This window comes from Poeciliopsis prolifica, unplaced genomic scaffold, assembly GCF_027474105.1.
Source record: "Poeciliopsis prolifica strain line A6 unplaced genomic scaffold, Auburn_PproV2 SCAFFOLD049, whole genome shotgun sequence".
Classification (NCBI taxonomy): domain Eukaryota; kingdom Metazoa; phylum Chordata; class Actinopteri; order Cyprinodontiformes; family Poeciliidae; genus Poeciliopsis; species Poeciliopsis prolifica.
In genome coordinates, this window is record NW_026562424.1 from 2,129,012 (window position 1) to 2,152,883 (window position 23,872).

Consider the following 23,872-nt stretch of genomic DNA (forward strand, 5'->3'; position numbering starts at 1 on the left):
CAATCAGGTTCCTGCGAACTCCAGCCTTAAAAGCGATGCTGATGCTTCATGAATAATGCAATAGAGGTTTAGTTTCTCACGAATTACTAGCAGAAGTTACATGTCAGCATCCATTTGATATGTTTCCTTTTTATATGCAGAAGATCCTTCTGGTTTAATGTGGGGCCATTTGGGAAGGACAGGAAGTGCAAGAAGGACAACAAACCAGCTCTTTGTTAGAAACTCAAATCACAGCCGCTCCAACACATGACAGCTGTTACCCATAATTAAATTGTGCAATCAAAACTCCCCTGCGGTAAAATGTTGCCTAGTTTCATCTGAAACTCAGCTGATGGAAGTTTTTGCTCTCTGTGGAATGAAAGGGTGAGAAAAGTAAATATGTTTATACTGTGAAATAATCCAAATCAAAGATTTATATCTCCCCATTTCTAAGCGGACTTATAGTGCAGAGCAGAACATTTTAATGTTAAATTACAACAAATTCATCCATTTTTATTTTCATAGCCTGTTTGCTTTGTTAGTTATTCTTACAATGAAAAAATAATGAACACTTTGCAAAATTAAACATTACAGCCACAAAATTCATTATATTTTATTGAGATTTCATAAAACATCAAACACAATGTAGTGTCTAAATGTGAAGATAAAAGGAAAAACATACCAATAAATATCTGAAAAGTGTGGCATGCACTTTTACTTAGTCACCTGCATCAAAACTTTATTGGCTCCTGTTTTGCTGCAAAGACCCAAAAATATTATAAGAACTTTAGGAAAAAAAAGGCAACTTTAAATTGTTTGAGAAATCTCAACTAAGTTTATTTTGAAAAACCACAGTTTTATTTCTTTTTCAGGTTTCAAAATAAAGACACAAAAATTTTGCAAAACAAAAAATAAAAACAAAATAAAATAAAAGTTTTTTTTTTCTTTTATGGGATGATTTTTTTTAAATGGTAAAACCAACGCAGATCGTACGGGGTGCTGATGTTGTCAAAAATTAACAGCACTAATTTGTTTAGACTGTCATGAAAGAAAAAAGTGAGGGTTTTCCTTTCAAAGTCATATTTTCAGACTTTTAAAAAAATCACACATAAGAAAATATGATATAACTTAAGTAAATTAAATATTTTGTAAGTGTGTAAAAAAAATAGATTTAACTAATATAACTGACACTTTTGGTGTCATTTTGTTGTGGAAATTCAATGCAATTTCAAATTTATGCTTTTATGATGGCTTAGAAAGTAGGACTTTCTGGCCAGATGAAGGAAAATATGTCAATGGAGAGCAAGGTCAGAGTTCGGTTTAGTCGACTGAATTGTGTGGTTTAAATCTGCAGAGAGCAGCAGACGATGTGAAGCCAGTAAACCTTTTGGTTGAAGCTCAAAGAGGTTTATCTTCATCCAATCTTCCCAATCCTACACATGAGCTACGGCGATGCTCTGTCTGTCCGTCCGTGGTTTTATTTATAGGTTTCAGTTGAACAGCAGGGGCTGTTCTTGCATAAAAGGGGCCCTGGGCGAGAACTGCTTTTAGAGGCCCCCCAGCAAACATCCCACTGTCCAAACTGGACAATTTAAATTTGTTAAATTTAAAAAGCAAAAATTTGCTTACAATTATTTTTTTTTAAATATTTTTTTATTTTGTTTTAATTCCTCAATAATATGATGGAGTATTATGACCATAATAAGACAAATAAATAAAAAAAAAAAGAAAATCAACATGACAAGAACAAAGTCATATGAAAACAAATTTGGAATAATGTGTCAAAGTTAAAATTATACAATAACGACATAATATTAGAATAATAACATACAAGATTAAAATCAATATGACAATAGTCATAATTTCATTATTTTATTCATTTTATTTTATTACTTAAATTTTCTTTTAAAATTTAAGTCACAACTTTATTCTTGTAATATTATTTTTTAAATATTCTTTGCATTGCCCTTCTCTGTCCTTCACTAATAAACAAAAAAATTGTTATGAAATCTGTAATTTATTAAATATCTAAAACATAAAAACAATTTTTGTATTTTGTTGGTCAAATTTTAACCATTTTTGACTTGTGATCAAAATCACTCCCAGGGTCAAAAAATGCCCCCGATGCCCCAAAATGAACAAGATTTGCGCATTTTTAGTTTGGAACAATAGATGATCATAAAAAACACAAAAGACAAAAACATCCGTTTAATTCACCTAAAGCAACAAATAAACCAAGAAAGAAAATACTTTCCACGTGACGTAAGTGCCTGATCTTTTCCAGTAAAATGTAATGTTACCAATTAACAGAGTTGTGCAAAAACTGTGTTGTTGTTCTTATTACCTGTTTCATTTTAAATGTCATGGCAACAGAGTCAAAATGTAAATAGATCCCAAATTCCTTGTAAAATCCATGTGCTTTGAATCACAGCCGAATTATCCGTTTGCCTCGTCCTTTGGAGAAATGTTTCCCCTTCTGAGCTGCAATTTGCATGTGACACACATTAGAGTTTGTCATGCAGAGGAAACTGAGTAAAGATAAGATATTTAGGAGGAATTACAACGTTTTGAAACCCAGTTAGATAACTTTGGGGACGGCAGGTCAAAAACCCAGAGCCAAAACAAAATCAAAGTGTTTTTTATTATCCGTTATTTGTTTTTTTTAATATTTGATCTGAAAAGTGATGACTGTTTGAACTAATCAATGATGCAAATTTTCTGAATTTCAACAATAAAACATCTAAAAACTATAACATCCATTTGTATTCAGCACTGATGCATAATTATTTTTTTGTTTTATAAAAATAATAAATAAATATAGAGACCTTGCAACATAAATTAAATAAATTGCTGTTAATCTACTCTAATTGAAATTAAATTGATATTGATGGGTCAACTATTTATGGGTTGTTTGTATTATTCATGTCATAATTTGATATGTTTAAAATAAAATGATGCTACTTATGTAAAAAAAAGGGTTAAATAACATTTTCTTGTCTAGTTATCACAATCAGATCAAAACATAAGAAATAAATGAATAGTTTGTCTCTGTGGATCACAACTTTAACCAGAATTTCAACTTTGCACTTTTTGAGTATTTCTTGTTTTGTCGTCGTCTTTGGTTCTGTTTTATTGCTTCGTGAAGAGAAAAAGTCTCCATTTTAAAGAGCGGCCGAGCTTTCCGCCTCAGCACTGAAAGACGCCGCCGCCTGTCGCTGGCGTGGGCTCCATTGTCTCCCTGAAAGACCGAAGTGCCACTGTGGGCATTGTTTCCACTGAAGGGGAGCGTGGTTGCCACAGAAACCATAGGATGCCCTCTCATAGGCTGTGGGTTAGAGAAAAGGCGGGGCAAAAGGCGGGGCAAAAGACGGGGCAACAAAGATAGAAAAAAGGAGAAGATTCTCTGATTTGTTTCTGTTCTTTTTGTTTCTGTGGTTTTGTACCGCAGAGTCTTTTGGACAAAGACTCAAGGAGGTGAGTGTGTGTGTGTGTGTGTGTTATATGTGTGTATATGTGTGTGTATATATGTGTGTGTCTGTGTGTGTATATATGTGTGTGTGTGTGTGTGTGTGCGTGCGTCTTAGCAGAACACACTGATGACAGAGAAAATTGTTTGTCTTCCACAAACTGAAAGCTGATTGTTTGAACTGAAATTCATGAAACACTGATCTGGGAAGGAAAGTTTAATGGAGGGTAAAACTGTGTGAATCCAAAAACAGGACTGTGACCCTCAGCCTCAGGGTAGCAGCTACTCGGCAGGATGAGTTCAGAGATGTTTTTGTTGTTGTTTTTGCAGAGAGATTGTGGAAACGTGACGCGATGCGTGTTGCTCTGCGGCCTCGAAGGTGAGTCGTTTCTCTGAACACGACCAGAACAATGGAAAAGATCCAAATGGGTCCCGTTAAGATCTCCAGTCTTTCCAAAGTTGTTTTCAGCAATATTTTTTTTTTTAGATGTGTGAAGGTCTTTGAATCTCGTCTGTTTTTATGGAAGAGGACTTGGGTTGAATAAAGAAAACATAAATAAAATATTACTTAATTTTTTCTCAAATTCTGACTTTTTTCTTAGATTTCTGTTATTAACTCAGATTACTTTATTTATTCCTGAAGGTAGATTTGATTTCCAGTGGTAATGTCAAAATTTTGACATTAATCTCAGAATTCACACTTTTTTCTGATAATTTTTTATTTGATCTCTGAATTCTGAATTTGAGATGAGAATTTTGTTTTCTCAAACTTTTGACTTTAAACTTAGAATTCTAATTCTGACAGTCTAAGTCAAAATCCACATGAGTAAGAAAACCGCACTAAAGAGCACAGAATTTTATTTTGAATTCGGAACAAATGTGAAAAAAAAAAAAAAAAAAAATCTTCAATTCTCATTTTGCGCTGCGCCCTCTAGTGGCTGCTTGGTGCTCTGCCTGTGCGTGTCTGTGGTCACCCTGCTGCTGCAGGGCCTCTGGGTGCCACCTGAGAGGACCAGGAGTGAAACTGCTGCTGGGAAGTCACCTGACGAGAAGAGTAAGACACACACACACACACACACACACACACACACACACACACACACACACACACACACACACACACACACACACACACACACACAAACACTCAGTTGAGCTGAAAATTTGGATTTGTAGCTGAGACTTTCCAAACATACAATATGAAATGTTTGATGTATTTTTAAACGGGAAGGAATCAAATTATCCAAACACGTGAGAAAGGAAGAGACATGTGGAGGTTCAGGGATTAAAACCGGTTCTCCGAAGTGTTAGGTGAAGATTTGTACACAGTTCGCGGTGGGTCCTGACGCTCATTTATCCTCCTTCGCCTGACGGCTGCGGGTTTGTGGTCGACTCTAAACCAAAATACTTTTGTGTTGCTGAGCTGTTTCTCCAACGAGGAAAAGCTTAAATGATGAAGAGCTTTGTTTTCGAAACAGAGAAATCAGTTTCTGGTGTAATGAGGACGTTTTTGATCACACTGGGGTGCTTGTCACGTCCAAATCCGGTTCATCAATTTAACGTTCATCAATTTAACCTGTGGAAATGAATTGGTTTTATTCAAGGGGAACTTTCATACAAAATTCATATTTTCTACCTTTTTGTACTTCCATTTGTTTCTAAAAACAGACCAAACACTTAAAAAAATGGCATCTTATGGTAATAAGTTTATGTTTTTTGGTGTCTGGAAAATGTTTCAAAAACCTTTTAACATAACGTCGCCAATCAGCAGGCGCTGTGCCGTTACCTAGCAACCCCAGCAGAATTCCACCCGTTACCTAGCAACCCCAGCAGAATTCCACCCGTTACCTAGCAACCCCAGCAGAATTCCACCCGTTACCTAGCAACCCCAGCAGAATTCCACCCGTTACCTAGCAACCCCAGCACATTTGGTCAGCTGGTTTTACGGCTGTATGTGCTGTACAATGGCTGCTGGAAAAGACAAAATGTTTTGTTGTTGACCAAGCCCAGCCCGTCGCCTAGCAACCGGCTCTCGTTCCTTTGGCATATTTGTCACTAATAACAAGACATTTTTATAAGTGGAATAATATGGAAGTGAAACTAGAACTTTTTCACCAATATTAAGGATTTTACAATGAGCTCTTATTTCTTGCTGAAAAGTTTCTTCTACATTATTTTTGTCTCATTTCAAGTGAAATGAAACCAAAGACATTTGCACCAGAAACTAAACAAAAACATTTTGTGCTTTTAGCGTGCATCAGCTATTTTCGGATCATTTGAAACACGATGGACTTAACATTTGAGCAAACAAAATGGCTTGTGTGAGAAACCGAAACATGGTGGCCACTAGTGACTCACAATCCCTGGAAAATGATATTTGATCCAAACATTCCCGTCTTTTTCCGGCGCTATTCGATGAAATTTGTTTCTGAGAGACAGTGGAACCCACCGCTGCTCTTCGGCCACAACAACTTTGTGCTTTGAGTACAAAGAGGCTGTCAGAAACAGGTTTGTTGGAAATGTCAGGCGACTCACGAAGGAAAAACTGCTACAGAAAAGACATTGATGAATGAGCTCCAATTTATCACCAAATGTCCACTTTTCATTCTGTCTCTGTGAGAAATTGCAAACAGATTTTCAACTTAACTTTGGATTTTGAAATTATTTATTCCACTGAAAATTTGTCAACGTGACTCCAATGCAAAGTCTTACCAAGTATTTTCGGTCCAGTTTCCAGTGCAGATATTTCTAAACACTTGAAATAAGACAAAACTAAACATATATTTTGATGAAAAGTTACTTGTAACTTATCTTTGTTTTATTTCAACTGCATTAAGAAGTTGAATTAGACCAAAAATACTCTAAAATGTTGTGTTTTTCAGTGAATCTGTGGAATCTATTAAAAGGAACAGCAGTTACACTGCAAAAACACAAAATTTAAACAAGTATTTTTGGTCTAATTCTAGAGCAAATATCTTGAAATGATACAAAAATAATTTTTCAGCAAATTATAGGAGCTTGTTTTTAGTAAACAATTTCTTAATATTAGTAAAAAGAAACTTCTTGTTCATTGGCAGATGATTTCACTTTTAACTGGTAAAAATATGTTATTGTAAGTTACGTAATCTGCCAGTGGAAGTAGAACCTTCTCATCGATATTAAAGATTATTGATTTAAAACAATCTCGTATTTGCTAAAATATTCCTTGTAAGTTTAACTGATTTTAACTGAAAGTGTTTTTTAGGGAGTGTGTGGCATTAAATGGGAAAACTGTCTGTTTGTCCTTCATATTGCAGGCGATGATTTTCGCTTCCACATGCTGGCGGTTCGACTGGAGGCCTTGAACGCTCAGGTGCAGAAACTGAGCAGTAAGACGGATAAAACGCAGACGGACAGGAATGATCTCAGTTTACTGCTGCACAGGTACAAAATAGAAAAGCACTTATTTTGTACTTAATCTGCACACGTTTTTCCTGTGTTTGTTTTCAAATTTTGTAGTGAAAGTTTTATGATTATTGAGAGAAAGCTGTGTGTTAGCTTGGTTTTTATTTTTTTGGCTTTATTACAAAACAAAACATATTTACTGTCTTACGTGTCACAGAACGACCTGCTAGCTTAATTTTTTAAATCCAAGTTGCCCCTGTGGCCACCATGTTGCTTTATTCAGTTATTTTTCCATAAAAAAACAATTATAGTGACTTTTTCTGTTTTTGGATATTTTAATGGTGACAACATGCGAAAGAATCAAAGAATCATGAGGGAGAAAACAGTGTCGTCATCCAATCACTTCCATTGTAACCGATTGGAAAATCCACCTGCAGTAGCCACTGTTTGACCTACAGATGGCAGCACTGAGGTGGAATTAAGCTCATTTTCATGAAAATACCACAATCTGCATGGAAACATGTAGATAAGGATTAATTTAGACAATTTGTCTGCAAACAAAGAAAGTTATTTTGGGATTTAGTTATACTTTAAATTTGCAAATGGGCAATTATACAACCGTACATCTTCGAAAAGCAGAAGTGGAGCCTCCTGCACAAGCAACAACAACGATGCAGCAAGTGGTTTCTGGATGGTAAGTCAAAAACAAAACATTGTTGTTGTTTTTTCCAGCTGCCATTGTGCAGCTCCACTTGAGTTGCTAGGTTACCTAGCAGGGGTTGCTAGGTAACGGTTGCTAAGGGCCAGTCAAATTTGGTTGAACGATTGGGAGGTTTTGGAAACGGCTCATTTTCCAGATGCCAGAAAACACGAACGTTTTGTTTTTTTAAGCGTTTTGATCGTTTTTAGAGGCATTTGAGACCCAAACAAACAAACAAAAACTCACCATCTGTGCCTCTTACGTAACCATCGACCGCTCCTGTCTGACTTCCAGCTTCAGACAAGACCAGCAGGGATTGGCCCGGCTGGTGGAGACGGAGCTGCAGAAAGTGTCTCAGAGGCTCGACCAGCTCACCCTTCATCATCATCATCACCATCAGGCTTCCACGCCGCACAGCGACATCAGACCAGAGCGCAGCAGCACAGGTCCCTGTCCGCTAGGTTTGATTTGTTCTGATGATTAATGCTTATTTAGGACCAGTGTTTACTTCTACTGGTCAGAATCTGAGTAAATAAAGTGTTTTTGTTTACTTAGAAATATTTTTCAGATGTAAAATCTAAAAATGCAGAAAGCATAAATTAAGTTTAGGTTGCATTTATAACCAGAACTTTTAGTTTTTGAAACTTTTTAAGAAAGAAATTTAAAAATCTATGTCATTTCTGTCTTACTTAATGTTAAAATTCACATTGAAATTCATCCTAAAATGTAGGAGAAGTATTCATACCACTTAAACTTTCTTATGACTTCTTAAAAAAAACGCTCTGATTTATTCTGAATTTTTACGTAATAAACTAAAGCAAAACGGAGTATATTGTCATACAGAGGAATTTTTATTTTACATTTTCATGAGCAATAATTGATAAAGTGTCTGTTTATATTCAGTCCATTTTTATTACTCAGATAAATAAAATCCAGCCCAGCTGACAACAAATACCTACAACAAGAAAATGTGTTATTTCTAAAGGTTCACCATTTTATTTATATTGTTACGTTTGAAAAGCAAAACTTTTGCAGAAAGAGAATGGATACATTTTTAGGATGTTGGTGGAAAATAATGAAAAACACAAAGTTCCCAAACCAATTACAAGAAAATAGTTTTCTTTCCTTCAGATTAATCAAAACGATAATTCATTTTGGGACGTTCTAGTAATCGATTAATCGTTAACTGGATTCAAAAAAGACTCAATTTACTGAAAAAGCAACATATTCATAGCAGTAATGAAGCCAAAGCTGCACAAAAACCCATATTTTCCATTTAAAACTTCTCTAGTGGCAAAGTTTTATTCAAATCCTCTGCAGAAAAACAACATAACTGCATTTTGGACATTAAAATGTTAATTTTCTTATTGAAAAAAGGAAAATAATCCTTAATTTATTTGTATCTTTTAATGTATTTCTAATCTTGCTTAGAAAAGACTTATGTGATTAAATAAAAGTTCAGATTAATCGATTATTGAAGCAGCTGCTATTTAAAACCACCTGATTGATCCAGATTAAAGCTGATCTGAGACAGAAACGTTTTTATGCTCAAATTGTTATTTCAAAGATTTCAGCTGAGAAAATGAGCCTGTTTTTCAATAACTGTAAACATTTCAGCAGCAGCTTTAAACCCAAAACAAAACTCACTTTACAGCCCGAGGTTATAAAGTTCGCCACAGCGTACGAACGAGGGGTCAAAGGTCAGTGGACTCAGGTGGCTTTTTAAGATGAAATCCTGAAATAGACGTTTAAAAACAGTTTGAACAAACGCCTGCGGAGACTCAAACTTTTACCCAGAGTTTGGTTGTAATTAATCATCTATTTGTACCATAGGAGTATTTTTACTCCTTTATTCTTTTACTTGAGTAACTTTATCATGAAGTATTGCAACTTTTACAACTTTTAGTAAGATTTCTGGATTTTCTACCCACTGAATGAAAAGCAAACAAGTTCAGCCAAAAATTCACTAATTTTTGTTAAAATTTTATATGTTTAGTATTGAAAAAATTTATTTGGAAAATAAAAAATATAGTTTATCGTAGTACTTTTTTTAATAATTATGCTACTTATATAAAATATTTCTACTTTCATCCTTAAAATACCAACATTTCCTCATAACTTTATATATGTATTTCATTAGTTTTAAATATTAAATGATGCTTTGATCAGTTATTCTGTTCTTCAGGTGAGTTTTCACCAAATACTTTTTACTTGAGTAAAAACATGTTGAAGTTTTGCTACTTTAACTAGTTTTATTCTGATTAATATGTCAGCATGCAGAGCAGAAACTTGCATCCAGCACACATTACCTCACACCCATAAAAAAGTTTAAAAAAACACCGGATTACCCAGGATTCCTTTCACCAGCTCGTCCACTCGTACTTTTGTTACTTTTGTTTCTCCAATAAGGAATGTCCCACCTCTGCTGGTTTTCTTATCGTTTTAAGACGTTTCTTTACACAAGTCAAGGTTGTGTGTTTTGGCTGCGGCTCCCGGTGCAAATGGGGATGTTTGGTAAGAAGCAGGTGGCTCAGGTGTGTGTGTGTGTGTGTGTGTGCGTGCGTGCGTGCGTGCGCGTGTGTGTGTGTTGATTGACGTTGGCTGGAGATGCTGGTTTACGGGAAAGCGGCTCCGATGCCAGTCACAGCTCTAATGCACGTCTCATCCAGGACGTTGTTTATCAAAGTTTAAGCAGTCGCACAATGTTGCTTTTGTTCCCGTCGTCCCTGCAGGACTTCATGGGAAGTGTGAGGTGCCGACAGATCCGGCTTACCCAGCGTGTGCAGAGAAGGTGGAGGTGAGAGGCTGCACCACATTCACTGTGCAGAATGTTGTAGTTAAAAATGTTTACTTTATCATTTTGAAGTTTGGACAACCATAATAACAGTTTTTGTCACATTACTGCCATGGTTTTATTAAGTGGCAGATCAACACAAAGTGAAGTGTGAACAAATGGTTTTTATTCTTTTTTTAACATCTGGAAAAATTTGCTGGACTGAATTTATAAAACATTTTTCTCACTACATTCATCTTTCAATGTCAAAGATTCAAACTAAACATTGAATTAACAAGTTAATTAGTGAACTACATAAACTAAACATTCAGCTCCCTAAATATGCAGTGAGCTAAATATTTAGTTCATAACTAAATTTATAGTTTAGCTTTGGGCTAAATATTTAAGCTGTTGTTAGCAAGTTAAATATTTAGCTTCAAACTAAATATTTATCTGGCTAAGTATATATTTAATTAGAAGCTAATTATTTAGCTAACTAACTATTTTGCTTGGAACTAAATATTTAGTTGTAATGTTCAACAATCCAACAGTTGACCAACTTGCCAGTCCTTGCTGAGCAGGAATATCCCCACATCATGCTGCTGCCACCACCGTGTTTTGCTTTCGGCAGCATTCGTTGTTTCCTTAATCCTCATAGTTAGAATTTCCCCTCGTTGCAGAAATATTTGAAACAATCCAGATAACAGCTGATGTAATTCTTTATCAGATTAATCATCAAGTGATTAAACTAATGGCTAGTTGCAGTCGTTTCTTTTATTTGTGCTTGTAAAGATAAAATGCAAACATGTTGATTTGGCCTTTTTAACGTGTCTGTTTCAGTTCCTGAGAGCGCGGTGGCAGTCAGACCCCTGTTACGCTTTTTACGGGGTGAATGGCTCCACCTGCTCCATTTTGGTGTATCTGAGTCAGGTGGAAGATTTTTGCCCACCCCAACCTGGGCAAAACCACACAGCAGCATCATGGCGTCACAAAACTCCCTCTGACACAAAGCAGGTATTTCAATAAAAGCCGTGATTCAGTTTATAGATTCAGATTCAGAGTTTTTTGCACGTCTTTTTGCAGGCTTTCTTGCAGGCCTCTCTCACTCCGCTCTATGAGGTGATTGGCAGCAGCAGCAGTCCAGCTGTGAAGTTCATCCGGTCCAGAGTGGAGAGGATGTCTGAAAGTTGGATTTGGGCCGGGAGAGAAATGAAGCCGTACCGGAGCGAGAAGGTCTCACCTCAGATGAAGGTGCAATTTTCCTCAAAACCTCGGAGAAAGTCGGATATTTTCAGCACAAGCGCGAAACGCTGGAGGGCAAAAAGAGGAGGCGATTCTTTGTCCTTTCTTTTTCTCGCTGTCTGTTCAGCCACGTGATGCACACACTCGTTGCCATTGGAACTGACTGACAGCAGCTCCACTAGCATATCACAATTCAACACAAAAAAAACACACAAACGTTTCCCACATACTGAACATTTGGTCCGTTACAGTTTTATGTTTTCAGGCTTGATGCTTATTTTGTGATTATTAATAACTGATCATTGTGGTACATTAGCTACGCTACTATCAGCTAAGCTAACACAGAGGTGGGGGATGAGCTAATTTAAACACCTGCTGTACTGGTGATCCGTCGCAGAGCAGGCGTGTGGATCCCCTTTCTTTTATTTCTCATTTTTTAATTGACAAATTATGCAAATTCTGCAGCACATCTACATGTCAAGTTGTCAAAGTCAAGCTAGCATAATTGATCTACTTTCCTCTCCCTTGTTATTTTTGCAATCAAAACTTGAAATGTCACAGTCTTTGACCTTATTATTACTACTAGTTATTGACAGTTAGTTTTAAAGAGCTGTGTTCCTTTTTTCTTCTGTATATCAGGTTTACATCTAAGATTTAGCAGCTAAAACCAATGGTGTCCTTCAACACATAGAACATCTGTAAAGCACAATAGGAGGAACCGTAACTGTACAGAAGGATCTTTGAAACCATGAATGTTCCTTTCGGTAGGTGCTGCTGTATCTGGGCGCTCTGGCTGGAGATGTTGCTCAGCGTTTTGAAGCAATGGTGGACCGAGGCGGTCCTCTTGGAGAACTGGTCCAGTGGGCCGACCTGAGCGCCTGTCTGACCATCCTGGGACACAACCTGACCTTCAGCACCTCACAGCATCAACTACGCAGGTCACACCTCTGCAAACACCACATGATCTGCAGGAAGATTCCTGTGGTTAGCGCTCAGCACTTGAGAAAATGAGCTAAAATTGAAGCCAAGTTTTCGTTGAAGTTAGCCCTTCAGCATTAGCTTCAGCTGAAAAGCATGTTGGTGTCGTACTTTAGCAAAACTAAAGGTTATGCTTAATGCTAAAGCGTTAGAGCAACTCACTTTTTAGCTCTCGGTTCCCATCAGTGCTTTTTGCCAAGGCTTAATTTTTTCGACTGTATGTAGTATTTATATTTATTTAAATGTAATCCTCTGTAGATCTGAAACATAAGAGCCTCGCAGGTTTAAAAACCAACATTATGCTGGGCAGTTATTTTTTTTGACTTGATTGTCTTTGTCTAGAATATTTGTGTATTTTCTGTTAGCAACAAGAACATCATCTGTCTCACTTTTCAGACTTTCTTAATAAATGTGTTTGGTTTTCCACATCCTGAAGACATTAATGGTGCCGTTCCTTTGCTGCGACTCGTCCAGACTGATAGGTGCAGCTCCAGGTCAGGGCAGCTGTCCAATCCAGAGACCTCTCACCTTTGACCTCATCTATACAGATTACCATGGGCTTGCTCACCTCCACAGAGTGATGGGACTGGCTTTCCAGCACTACCAGTATGATCCCAGTCTTCTCACCACACAATTAGACACCTTATTAGCAACATGTTGGTCTTTTGGTGAGTGATATGTTTGAAATAGATGGTTTTGAAATATAAATAACTGCTCATGTTCCATGCTAGGTGTCGTTTCAGGATTCTGGATTCATTCGGCACAGAGCCGGCCTTTAACTTGGCCAGTTACGCACATCTACATGGATTTAAAACCCAGTGGGGCAGCTGGGGGCTCCAACCTCTGCAGTATATGACCATGTTCCGTAAGTTAGCATCTCTGAGACAAATGAAGGCCAAACACTCACAGACTGGGCTTTTATTAAGGAGAGACAAGAAGAAATCCATTACTAAAGGAAAGCTGTAGGAAGTTCTCAGTGGTGGCTATGCTAATGCGCTAACAGTGGAGCTGATTTTTAGTTTAGCTCTTTTGCTAACTTAGAAAACGTTTAGCGCACTTAGCTTCCCCCAAATAGTTTTCCTCAGGTTCTCTCTCTATTTGTTCTTCAATAAGAACATAATCAGTTGCTCAATGAAAGCTCAGTTCACTTCTGCTAAAGAGCTAATATTGGAACTATGTTTTCATTTAGCTTCTTTGCTAACTCTGAACACGGTTAGCACAATTAGCCCCTTAAATTCATTTTTTTCTCACATTCTGGCTCTTTTTTTCCCCCAATAGCAAGAAAATAATCAATTGTTGATAGAAAATTCTCAGTACACTTTTACTAAAGTGCTTATAATGGAGCTAACTTTTAGTTTTGCTCTTTTGTTTGGAAACATTTAGCATTCTTAGCTTTCCCTTAATTATTTTTCCCCCCATTCTCTCTTGTTATTATTAACAAGAAACATTGTCTTCCTTCTACATTGCAACTGTACGACTTTTTGATGGTCTTAAAGAACAAATTAAACACACTGAAGCTACAAAATGCGAAAACATTGAAGGGGACATAAATACTTTTATAAGGGTTGTTCTTCTATTTATCCTCCATTGATGCATTTCACTGAAAACGTTTATTCCGACTCTTCTGCCCATCATCGTTCCCGGCCTGCTGGAGGATGGAGACGAGCTGGAAGCAGCGAGTCGAGAGCTGGAACGTTTTCTTATTTATCCAGCGGAACGGAAAGAGAGAAAGCTGCTTGTTAAGGATGTGAAAGAAAAAGAAAGAAAAGACACAGTGATAATAAAAAACAATAACAACAAAATGAAATTTTGCTCTACAGGAAACCAGAAGAAGATAAACAGAATCAGAAGACCAAAGTTTCCCCTTTCTTTTTTGTTCCATAACAACCTTTGACCCTGACAGGTGTTGGAGAAAAGTGGAGTTAAATAAGGTCCAGCAGTAAATTTTGTTTTGGATGAATGCAGACAGTTTTGGCAGAATTTCCTCCTACCATTCCTGGCGAACTCTGTAAAGTAAATACTCATCTCCAACGCCTTTGCTGCCTGTCCAAACAGCCTGCGTTGGATTCAAAGCTCCTCTTTCCCTGCTGACAGATGATTAATGCTGCAACGTTCACGTCCAACAGATTATCAATTTAAACTCTCCTTCGCTTGATGTCTCAGTAAACACTGTCACCAATGGCGGCCAAAAGGCATTTTATGCAGGCAGGTTATTTTTTTTATGCTTTGTATTTAACATTTTTATTCTTGTTGTTTTGGTTTTTAAGCACTGAGTTCAAAGCGAGTAAATACAAGAAATATCCAAATAATCACTTTTCAGAAGTCGACTTGTTAGTAAATAGATTCCAGTAAAAAATGTCGCTTTTCTGTGAAATTAGCCTGGTGAAGATTAACACTTTACTGCCTGAATTTATTTAGTTATATAAAAAACATTTTGTCTGTCAACGAGTTGTGAAAAAAGTTTTGGCGCCAGGATGAGGAGGTTTTTTTTGTCCGTATCAAAATTAGTCTATAATAATAATAATAGTAATAATAGTACAATAGAAACATGAGTCACATGTTCCAAACCCGGATGTTGACACTGCCGCAAACTACGGAGAAGAAAACAACAGGAAGTAGTTTTTTCATGTCTCAAGGTTATTAACTGTGTTTTTTATTTAGCAGATGCTCTGCATTCAGAAAATTGTGTTTGTTTTGATGCTAGCAGGATATTGACAAAGTTTTGTGATGCAAACGCAGCTCCTGTTTCCTGTCGTTTTCAGCTGTTTCCTGTTTCCTGTCGTTTTCAGCTGTTTCCTGTCGTTTTCAGCTGTTTCCTGTCGTTTTCAGCTGTTTTCTGTTTCCTGTCGTTTTCAGCTGTTTCCTGTCGTTTTCAGCTGTTTCCTGTTGTTTTCAGCTGTTTCTTGTCGTTTTCAGCTGTTTCCTGTTTCCTGTCGTTTTCAGCTGTTTCCTGTTGTTTTCAGCTGTTTCTTGTCGTTTTCAGCTGTTTTCTGTTGTTTTCAGCTGTTTTCTGTTGTTTTCAGCTGTTTTCTGTTGTTTTCAGCTGTTTCCTGTTTCTTGTCGTTTTCAGCTGTTTTCTGTTGTTTTCAGCTGTTTCTTGTCGTTTTCAGCTGTTTCCTGTTTCTTGTCGTTTTCAGCTGTTTCCTGTTTCCTGTCGTTTTCAGCTGTTTCTTGTCGTTTTCAGCTGTTTTCTGTTTCCTGTCGTTTTCAGCTGTTTTCTGTTTCCTGTCGTTTTCAGCTGTTTCCTGTTGTTTTCAGCTGTTTCCTGTTTCCTGTTGTTTTCAGCTGTTTCCTGTTTCCTGTCGTTTTCAGCTGTTTCCTGTTTCCTGTCGTTTTCAGCTGTTTCCTGTCGTTTTCAGCTGTTTTCTGTTTCCTGTCGTTTTCAGCTGTTTCCTGTTTCCTGTCGTTTTCAGCTGTTTCCTGTTTCCTGTTGTTTTCAGCTGTTTCCTGTTTCCTGTCGTTTTCAGCTGTTTCCTGTTTCCTGTCGTTTTCAGCTGTTTCCTGTTTCCTGTCGTTTTCAGCTGTTTCCTGTTGTTTTCAGCTGTTTCCTGTTTCCTGTTGTTTTCAGCTATTTCCTGTTTCCTGTTGTTTTCAGCTGTTTCCTGTTTCTTGTCGTTTTCAGCTGTTTTCTGTTTCCTGTCGTTTTCAGCTGTTTCTTGTCGTTTTCAGCTGTTTTCTGTTTCCTGTCGTTTTCAGCTGTTTCCTGTTTCCTGTCGTTTTCAGCTGTTTCCTGTTTCCTGTCGTTTTCAGCTGTTTCCTGTTTTCTGTTGTTTTCAGCTGTTTCCTGTTTCTTGTTGTTTTCAGCTGTTTTCTGTTTCCTGTCGTTTTCAGCTGTTTCCTGTCGTTTTCAGCTGTTTCTTGTCGTTTTCAGCTGTTTCCTGTTTCCTGTCGTTTTCAGCTGTTTCTTGTCGTTTTCAGCTGTTTTCTGTTTCCTGTCGTTTTCAGCTGTTTCCTGTCGTTTTCAGCTGTTTCCTGTTTCCTGTCGTTTTCAGCTGTTTCCTGTTTCCTGTCGTTTTCAGCTGTTTCCTGTTTCCTGTCGTTTTCAGCTGTTTCCTGTTGTTTTCAGCTGTTTCCTGTTTCCTGTCGTTTTCAGCTGTTACCTGTTTCCTGTCGTTTTCAGCTGTTTCCTGTTTCCTGTCGTTTTCAGCTGTTTCCTGTTTCCTGTCGTTTTCAGCTGTTTCTTGTCGTTTTCAGCTGTTTCTTGTCGTTTTCAGCTGTTTCCTGTCGTTTTCAGCTCATACTCCAGATAATTCCTTCCTGGGCTTCGTTGGTGAAGACGCGATGAAGACGAAAGACGACTTCAAATCAGAAATCTACAGGAAAGACAACATTGCCGTCGTCTACGGCAAACAGGAACACATGTGGCAGGTAAAAGCATTTATGGTTGTTATTTACACTAATATTCAGAGAAATTATGGGGAAAAAAATCAATTTTTTTCTGAAAATTTGCGTCAAAACTTTGTCAACTAATCAACGGAAAACAGCTGAAAAGGTTTTCTGAGACTCTCAATCGGTTGTCAAGCAACTAGTAAATGCAATATTTGAACTTTCTCTGCGTTCAGTGAGTGCTGCTACTATTAAACATTCAACACTTAAGTAACTTGGCACTATGCACACAAAACCTGATTTGATTTGACTGATAAAATAATAATTAAAGGGGATCTATTTTGCAAAATTTATATTTTACAAATTTTTGTCCTTTCATTTGGGTTTATAAGTCATTTTCTGGTAGTAAGTTAATGTATTTGGTGTCTGGAAAATGAGCCTTTTCAAAAACGTCCCGACCGTTGAGTCATTTCCCAGGCGCTGCGCTGTTGCCCTGCAACTCAAGCTCCATCCCTTTCGACCAACTGGTTTTACAGTGGATGCTGTTAGAGACAAAGTGCTTGTTTGATTGGTAAATCTGGTTATCTGGAGGGTAAATGTGAACTTCTGCAGGGTAAATCTGATTATCTGGAGGGTAAATGTGAACTTCTGCAGGGTAAATCTGATTATCTGGAGGTGATCAGCCAGGAACTGGAGATCCACGCCACAGTCTTCCAGCCTTCAGGACGCGCCTCCAGTCTTCCCAGTTTCGTCAAAAACCACGGACTTTTGTCTCAGGAAAACTTCCTGCAGCTTCTCCGCAGAGCAAAGGTCAGATAAAAAAAACATATTCCATACACATAGTATTTGTAAAATGAAAAAACCCCAGCGGTGCAGGAGTTCTGCTGCCCCCTGCAGGTGTTTGTGGGTCTCGGGTTTCCCTACGAGGGTCCGGCTCCGGTTGAGGCCGTCGCTCTGGGCTGCATGTTTCTCCAGCCGCGGTTCGACCCGCCACACTCGTCCCACAACGACGGCTTCTACAAAGGCAAGCCCACAACGAGGCAGGTAGGTCAAAAACCCAGAGGAGAAACAGCTCTTAAAGGGGCAGATTCGTGTAAAATCCATTTTTCTTAACTTTACTTCATCTTATAAAACAAGCCTGGATTTTTACTTTCACTCTTTTATGATTGTTTGAGAAATCCTTTAATCTCCATGGCAAGCAATAAGCTTTTAAAAATGCATAGGTAGGCTTAGCTCAAGTTTACCTATTAGTCTCAAAAGCTTAGCACTTCTGAGCCTGAGCTCCTCCCCTCAGCTCCTTCAGACTAGCCAGCAGCAATTAGCAAACATCTGCTGAAACATCTGAGCTCGATATCGGAGAAAAATGTTGTTAAAGGGATAATAAACAATTTGTTATTGTCTCATCATAGCTTGATAAAAAAAAACATTTTGGGAGATGAAACAACCAAATGAAACAAAAATTTCGACTTTTCTTCAAAATTCTGATTTTAAAAGGTCAAAGTTTGAGAAAAAAAATTGTCTTTTTTTCTGTGGCCCATATTCTTATTTTATATTTAAGTTTTTGAAGCTAAAACAAAGGAAATCCCCAGTTTTTTAGATGGACCAACCTGGGTTTATTTTTTCACTAAAACATTTGTAAATTTACCTTGTTCTCCTCTGCTGCCTCAGTCTTCACACAGGTAATGTCCACAGGTGAATCTATGGTTTCTGAAAGCTTAAAGCCTTATTTATAACATTCCTAAAAAGTTTATATGATGGATAGTCAAAAAGAAATTCTGGTGAGAAAAAAAAGAAATCTAATTATCTTATGTTCCATCCTCAATTTCTTTATTTTGGTGCCAAAATTTTTAAAATAAGAGAAAAATTAAATTATATTTGGTTATGTTATTTTAAACACTTCAGAAAGACAACAGAATTTTGAACTGTAAATATGAATTAGTTTGGTTGTTTTGGTAAAAACGTGAATGACTTTGAATGCCAGATTACTTCTCAGCACCCGTATTTTGAGCGTTTCGTCGGCAAACCGTTTGTTTGGACTGTGGACATGAACAACCGGACGGACATCAGGGACGCAGTCGAGTCGATCCTAAAAACGAAGGTAACAAAGAGTTCACTGAACAAACATTATAGTTCATAGTTCAGCAGCTAAACAGTTCATTATGAATGACATTACATTTTTTAAATTTTTACCTAAATTATGACTCCATTGTGCTTCCATATTGTTTAAATCTGTTTCATTTCCTCCTTTTCTCCTTGCTGTTATTATCTCCATAAAGTTTTTCTCATTTTTCTTTATTTTTCCTTAAGCTGTCAGAAAGCAAAATGGCTCTGAAAATATAGTTAGGCAAAAATAAATCTGTGTTTTTGTTTTTACCACTGCTTTGATATTTGTGAGTGTTGCTGCTGCTGTTGCTTTGAGTTAGCAACAATAACCTTTGTGATGAAAGTTTCCTGGCTTGGTTCTGTCTTGGTCCGGTCGTCCCGCATGCAGGTGTGTTTTTGTGTTTTTGCAGGTGAAGCCGTTCGCGCCTCCAGAGTTCACCTGCTTGGGAATGTTGCAGCGAATGCGTCGTTACATCACTCATCAGGTACGGAAACAAACATTCACCTGGAAATTCAAGTCTTTGCTGTTAGAAATCAACAACTTTAGGTCAGTTTTAGATTTCATACTTGAAACTCTTGAAAACTGGATTTATTTCTGCATAAAATCCTGTGAAGTGTTTGATTTTTGTTCTGCACAATTTTGTAATAAAGTGGATTTTAATGTTTGATTAAAAGCATTTTGCAAATTTTGAAACATTAATTACAGTAGAAACAAGATATTTTTATACAGTGAATTAAAAAGACTGATATTTTTTTTCTTACTGTCCAAAGATAAATTATTAGGGCCATGCTAATAAAACATAACATTAAGATACAATTATGTAAATAAAGTCATAATAATACATCATATTGTAAAATCTGAATATAATGACTTTGTTCTTGTAATTGTATTTTATTTTATAGTCTTATTTTAAATAATCTGATAGAAGTATTAAAATAATTTCTGTTTGTTAAATGCCAGAAAACAGAAATTATTTTTCCTTTGTATATTTTGTTTAAGCATTTAATTTGAATTAGAAAGTTATTTAGCTTTACAGCATTTGTTTGGATTTTATTGTGATGAATATTTAGTATTCTTAATTTCTCAATGACTTTTTGTTCTTTGTAACTGAAATACAGTTCTTTATATTTAATATTTAATATGTTAAATTTGGATATTTTGTGTTTGTTTTTTTTTGTTAAATTATTTTTTTTTCTCAGACTAGACGTTTCAAAATATATTTGTTTTTATTTTAGTTCACCTCCAAATCCTATCACAAGGCATAACTAACAGCAGTAGTGAATTAACTAAAACGGTTAATTTTAAGTTTATTTGTATTGTTTTTATCTGTAAATTTGGTTCTGGAAAGTCTTGAAAGTTCTTGAATTAACAAATGTTTCCAGCTTTTTCATTGTTAACTGCAAAAAGAACTGAATATCCACGAGAGCTTGTTCAGCTAAAACCATAAAAATGACAAACTGCTCCTGTTCTCTCATCATCAGAACTTCTGTGGTAACTCCACGGCTGCGTGGGATCCAGAACCGGTTCCCAAGGTTCTTCTGGGTCCACTGGGTCAGTCCTGCGTGGATGTGTGTCAGCGCTCCGCCCTCACCTGTGACCCGGCTCTCTTTCACCGCCTCAACAGCCCCGACATGTTCACCAGGTGAGGAGTTTCACTGCATGGCGTGTCCAAAGTGCGGGTTGGGGGCCATTTGTGGCCCTTCGACTGAATTTGCGCGGCCCCCAAACTGCAAGTGGACAATATGAACTTACACAAGAGGAGATGGAGACTTTTTATTTGTAATAAGAGTAAAAAAAAAATTTGAACGGAAAACACTAACATTAATTTAAGGCAATGTGACACAGCAAAGGAAGAAATAAAGCAGAAAAACCAATGGAGAACAACTCAAAACCACTTTTATCAGTCTCTGTCGGCTACGCTACACACAAGCCCGTTGCCATAGCAATAGATCAGCTCATTTAAACCCCCGCTCTGTGATGATCTGTTTGTTTTTTTAACCAAACTGAAACACACCGAATTCTGCAGCACATCTCAATGTTAAGATTGTCATAGTCAAGCTAGCCTAACTGACCTACTTTCCTCTCCATCACTTAATCTCAATCTTCTCCGGACCTTTTCTAGTTGTCGTTGTGTTGACAGTCTGTAGCAAAGCACTGTATCCATTTTTCTTTTATACATCATGCGTATATTTAAGATTTAGCATGCTATGTTGACAACTTAACAGCTAAAATCAATGCTAGTCATTGTTGAAAAGCAGTTGACGATGAAAGACATCTGGATGCAGCAGAAATGCTCAGGAACTTTTGTTTGTTTCTCAGGCTTGGACTAGGCTGCTCCAGCATGGTGCAGGAGGTCAATCATTTGTTTCCGTCTTACAGCCCTTGGGGTCGGCTGTGCGGCCTCCAGCAGGAGCCTCTGCTGTTCAGCTGCGCCGGATCGGACTCGTCACATCGCAGACTATGTCCCTGTAGAAGCCAACATGAATGAGCCTGGGCTTTGATTAGGACTTTGGAAGAACAAAGAACCATCAGCGAAGGGAATTTTGACAAAGATTTAGAGAATTTGTCAGTATCTAACTGGAGGCTAGATTTGACCAAATCAGGTACAGGGTCGTTCAGATGCTGTTAATACTCAGGTAGCAGATTTTAAATCAACGTATGTAAGTTTTCTATAAGTTTTCAGAACATGTTCATTACATCTTTTGCCCCAAATTATTCTTAGGAGATTTTAATCTGGTCAGTTCTACCTATTTGAGATGATTTAGTTGCTCTGTCACTTTAGATCCAATTAAGCTGCTGCCGGCCACACCCCAACTCAGCAACGGATACAAACAGACGTGCAGCTATACAAACATACATCTTTGAAAAGCAGAAGTAGAGCCTCCTGCGGAACCAACAAGAATGCAGCAAATGGTTTTTAAGCGTGTTTTCAGACCTGATAGTTTGATTTGGGACTCAAATTACAACATCTGTTACATTTTCAGTTCTGATTTACTTCACTGTGTCAAACCAACTAAATCCATTGATAAACCTGTTCCTCTCTTGGCCAGTGGAGGCGCTGCACCAAGAGCCACTGAAGCAAATGACACAAAAACCTCTGAGAAAGACACTGAGCGCAACTTCCCTCTTTACAAAATGGAAACAAAAATGGAGTGGCTTCAGATTTTAGCAGTTGAATAATTTCTCTTCACGAATGTATTTGAACTGCACCAGGATTCACTTCAATCAAACTGAAAGAGTAAGATTTTTTTTCCTCTGATTTTGCACTCACAAAGTCTGGTTCTCCCCGAACGAACCAGACTTTCTATGCAAACGGACTAGAGTTGGATTAAAGCGGATTGAACAGGTCTGGTGTGAATGCAACCTAAATCAAAACAGAAGCCATTGTACAGCACTAAGGGTGTGGATTTATTGTATTGTTTATCATTTATTGTGATAAATTTTCCACGATAAAGATTGTGATTTATTGTCATAATAAATTCTAAAAGAAAATTCCTGAAGAATTGTAGCCAGTATGCCAAATTATGCCCATCGCTTTGGACCCAATGTTCTGATGCTAAAAATCAGCATCAATGCTAAGCTTAGCAAAATTCTAATCAATAACTTGATTGGTTTTAATCAATATATTCTGACCCAACAGGCCCTTTAAGAACTTTCAGATTTTTGATCTGGAGCCAAATGAAGTGAGTTTGATGTCCTGATATACGGGACAAAACGAGAATCATGGACTATTTTGAATGTAAACAAGATATTTGGAGGTGGAATGATGTCACAGCACCAGCAAAGGAAGATTCTGTGATGTCACTGGCAATGCAGTTTGTGATGTCATCAACTGCAGAATTGTATGTAACACAATTCTGCATATTTGTCATTGCTTGCAATACCACTGACCAGTTCAGACGCCCTCAAAGCTCTTTCCGATCGACCATGAGTTAGTTTACCAATCGACCTCTTTAGTGACTCCAGTTCAAGGAAAATGTCTCAACAAGCATGAAGATCCAACCAAAGACTGGCCCACCTGGAGGAGGAGCCAGTCTGACCAGGCAAAGACAGAACTTGATGGACTGAAGAGGTGCAGTGATCCAGAAGTCCTGAAAGCCGTGGCCGTTGCTTCTCAGGCTCATCTTGATGTGAAGGACATGGAGAGGGAGGAGTTGGAACAACAGTTTGAAGACTTGAAGGTGGCCCACTTCTATAGCCTGGAAGGATAATGGCCGAAATGCATGCTGAGCAGGAGAAAAGCAAGGCCCTCCAACACGAACTGGATTAACTGAAGACTTCCTACGAGGAGCAGAGCTAGTATCTCATTGTAACGAGATAGTATCTCATTGCGACAAGATTGTTTCTCATTGAAACGAGACAGGATCTCATTGCGACGAGATAGTATCTCATTGCGATGAGATAGGATCTCATTGCGACGAGATAGTATCTCATTGCGACGAGGTGATATCTCATTGCGACGAGATAGTATCTCATTGTGACGAGATGGTTTCTCATTGTGACAAGATGGTTTCTCATTGTGACGAGATGGTTTCCCATTGCGACGAGATGGTTTCTCATTGCGACGAGATAGTTTCTCATTGCGACGAGATGGTATCTCATTGCGACGAGATATCTCATTGCGACGAGATGATATCTCATTGCGACGAGATGATATCTCATTGCGACGAGATGGTATCTCATTGCGACGAGATGGTTTCTCATTGTGACGAGATGGTTTCTCATTGTGACGAGATAGTATGTCATTGTGACGAGATGATATCTCATTGCGACGAGATAGTATCTCATTGTGACGAGATGGTTTCCCATTGGGACGAGATATTGTTTCTTATTGCGACGAGATGGTATCTCATTGCGATAAGATGGTATCTCATTGCGACGAGATGGTATCTCATTGCGACGAGATGGTATCTCATTGCG

At 37.6% G+C, this 23,872-nt stretch overlaps 1 protein-coding gene across 1 annotated transcript; it reads left to right on the forward strand.

The window, feature by feature from the left end:
* The first annotated feature begins 3,419 nt into the window (after window positions 1-3,419).
* On the forward strand, window positions 3,420-22,391 carry LOC129377626 (alpha-1,6-mannosylglycoprotein 6-beta-N-acetylglucosaminyltransferase B-like). The gene is made up of 18 exons (XM_055057712.1): window positions 3,420-3,453; window positions 3,776-3,824; window positions 4,381-4,499; window positions 6,742-6,868; window positions 7,824-7,975; window positions 10,262-10,326; window positions 11,143-11,316; window positions 11,386-11,553; window positions 12,313-12,482; window positions 12,997-13,128; window positions 13,254-13,387; window positions 16,757-16,890; window positions 17,503-17,658; window positions 17,746-17,892; window positions 18,830-18,946; window positions 19,362-19,436; window positions 20,434-20,594; window positions 21,272-22,391. Exons 2-18 carry the CDS (start codon window positions 3,799-3,801, stop codon window positions 21,438-21,440), a joined length of 2,226 nt encoding a protein of 741 aa, XP_054913687.1. The 5' UTR covers window positions 3,420-3,453; window positions 3,776-3,798; the 3' UTR covers window positions 21,441-22,391.
* Window positions 22,392-23,872: the final 1,481 nt, after the last annotated feature.

Excerpts from the sequence above, each read along its gene's own strand:
- LOC129377626 (XM_055057712.1), top strand. The coding sequence starts at position 3,799 with ATGCGTGTTGCTCTGCGGCCTCGAAG. Across the intron at positions 4,500-6,741 it reads GAAGTCACCTGACGAGAAGA|GCGATGATTTTCGCTTCCAC; the intron begins GTAAGACACACA and ends TTCATATTGCAG. Across the intron at positions 13,388-16,756 it reads GCAGTATATGACCATGTTCC|CTCATACTCCAGATAATTCC; the intron begins GTAAGTTAGCAT and ends TGTCGTTTTCAG.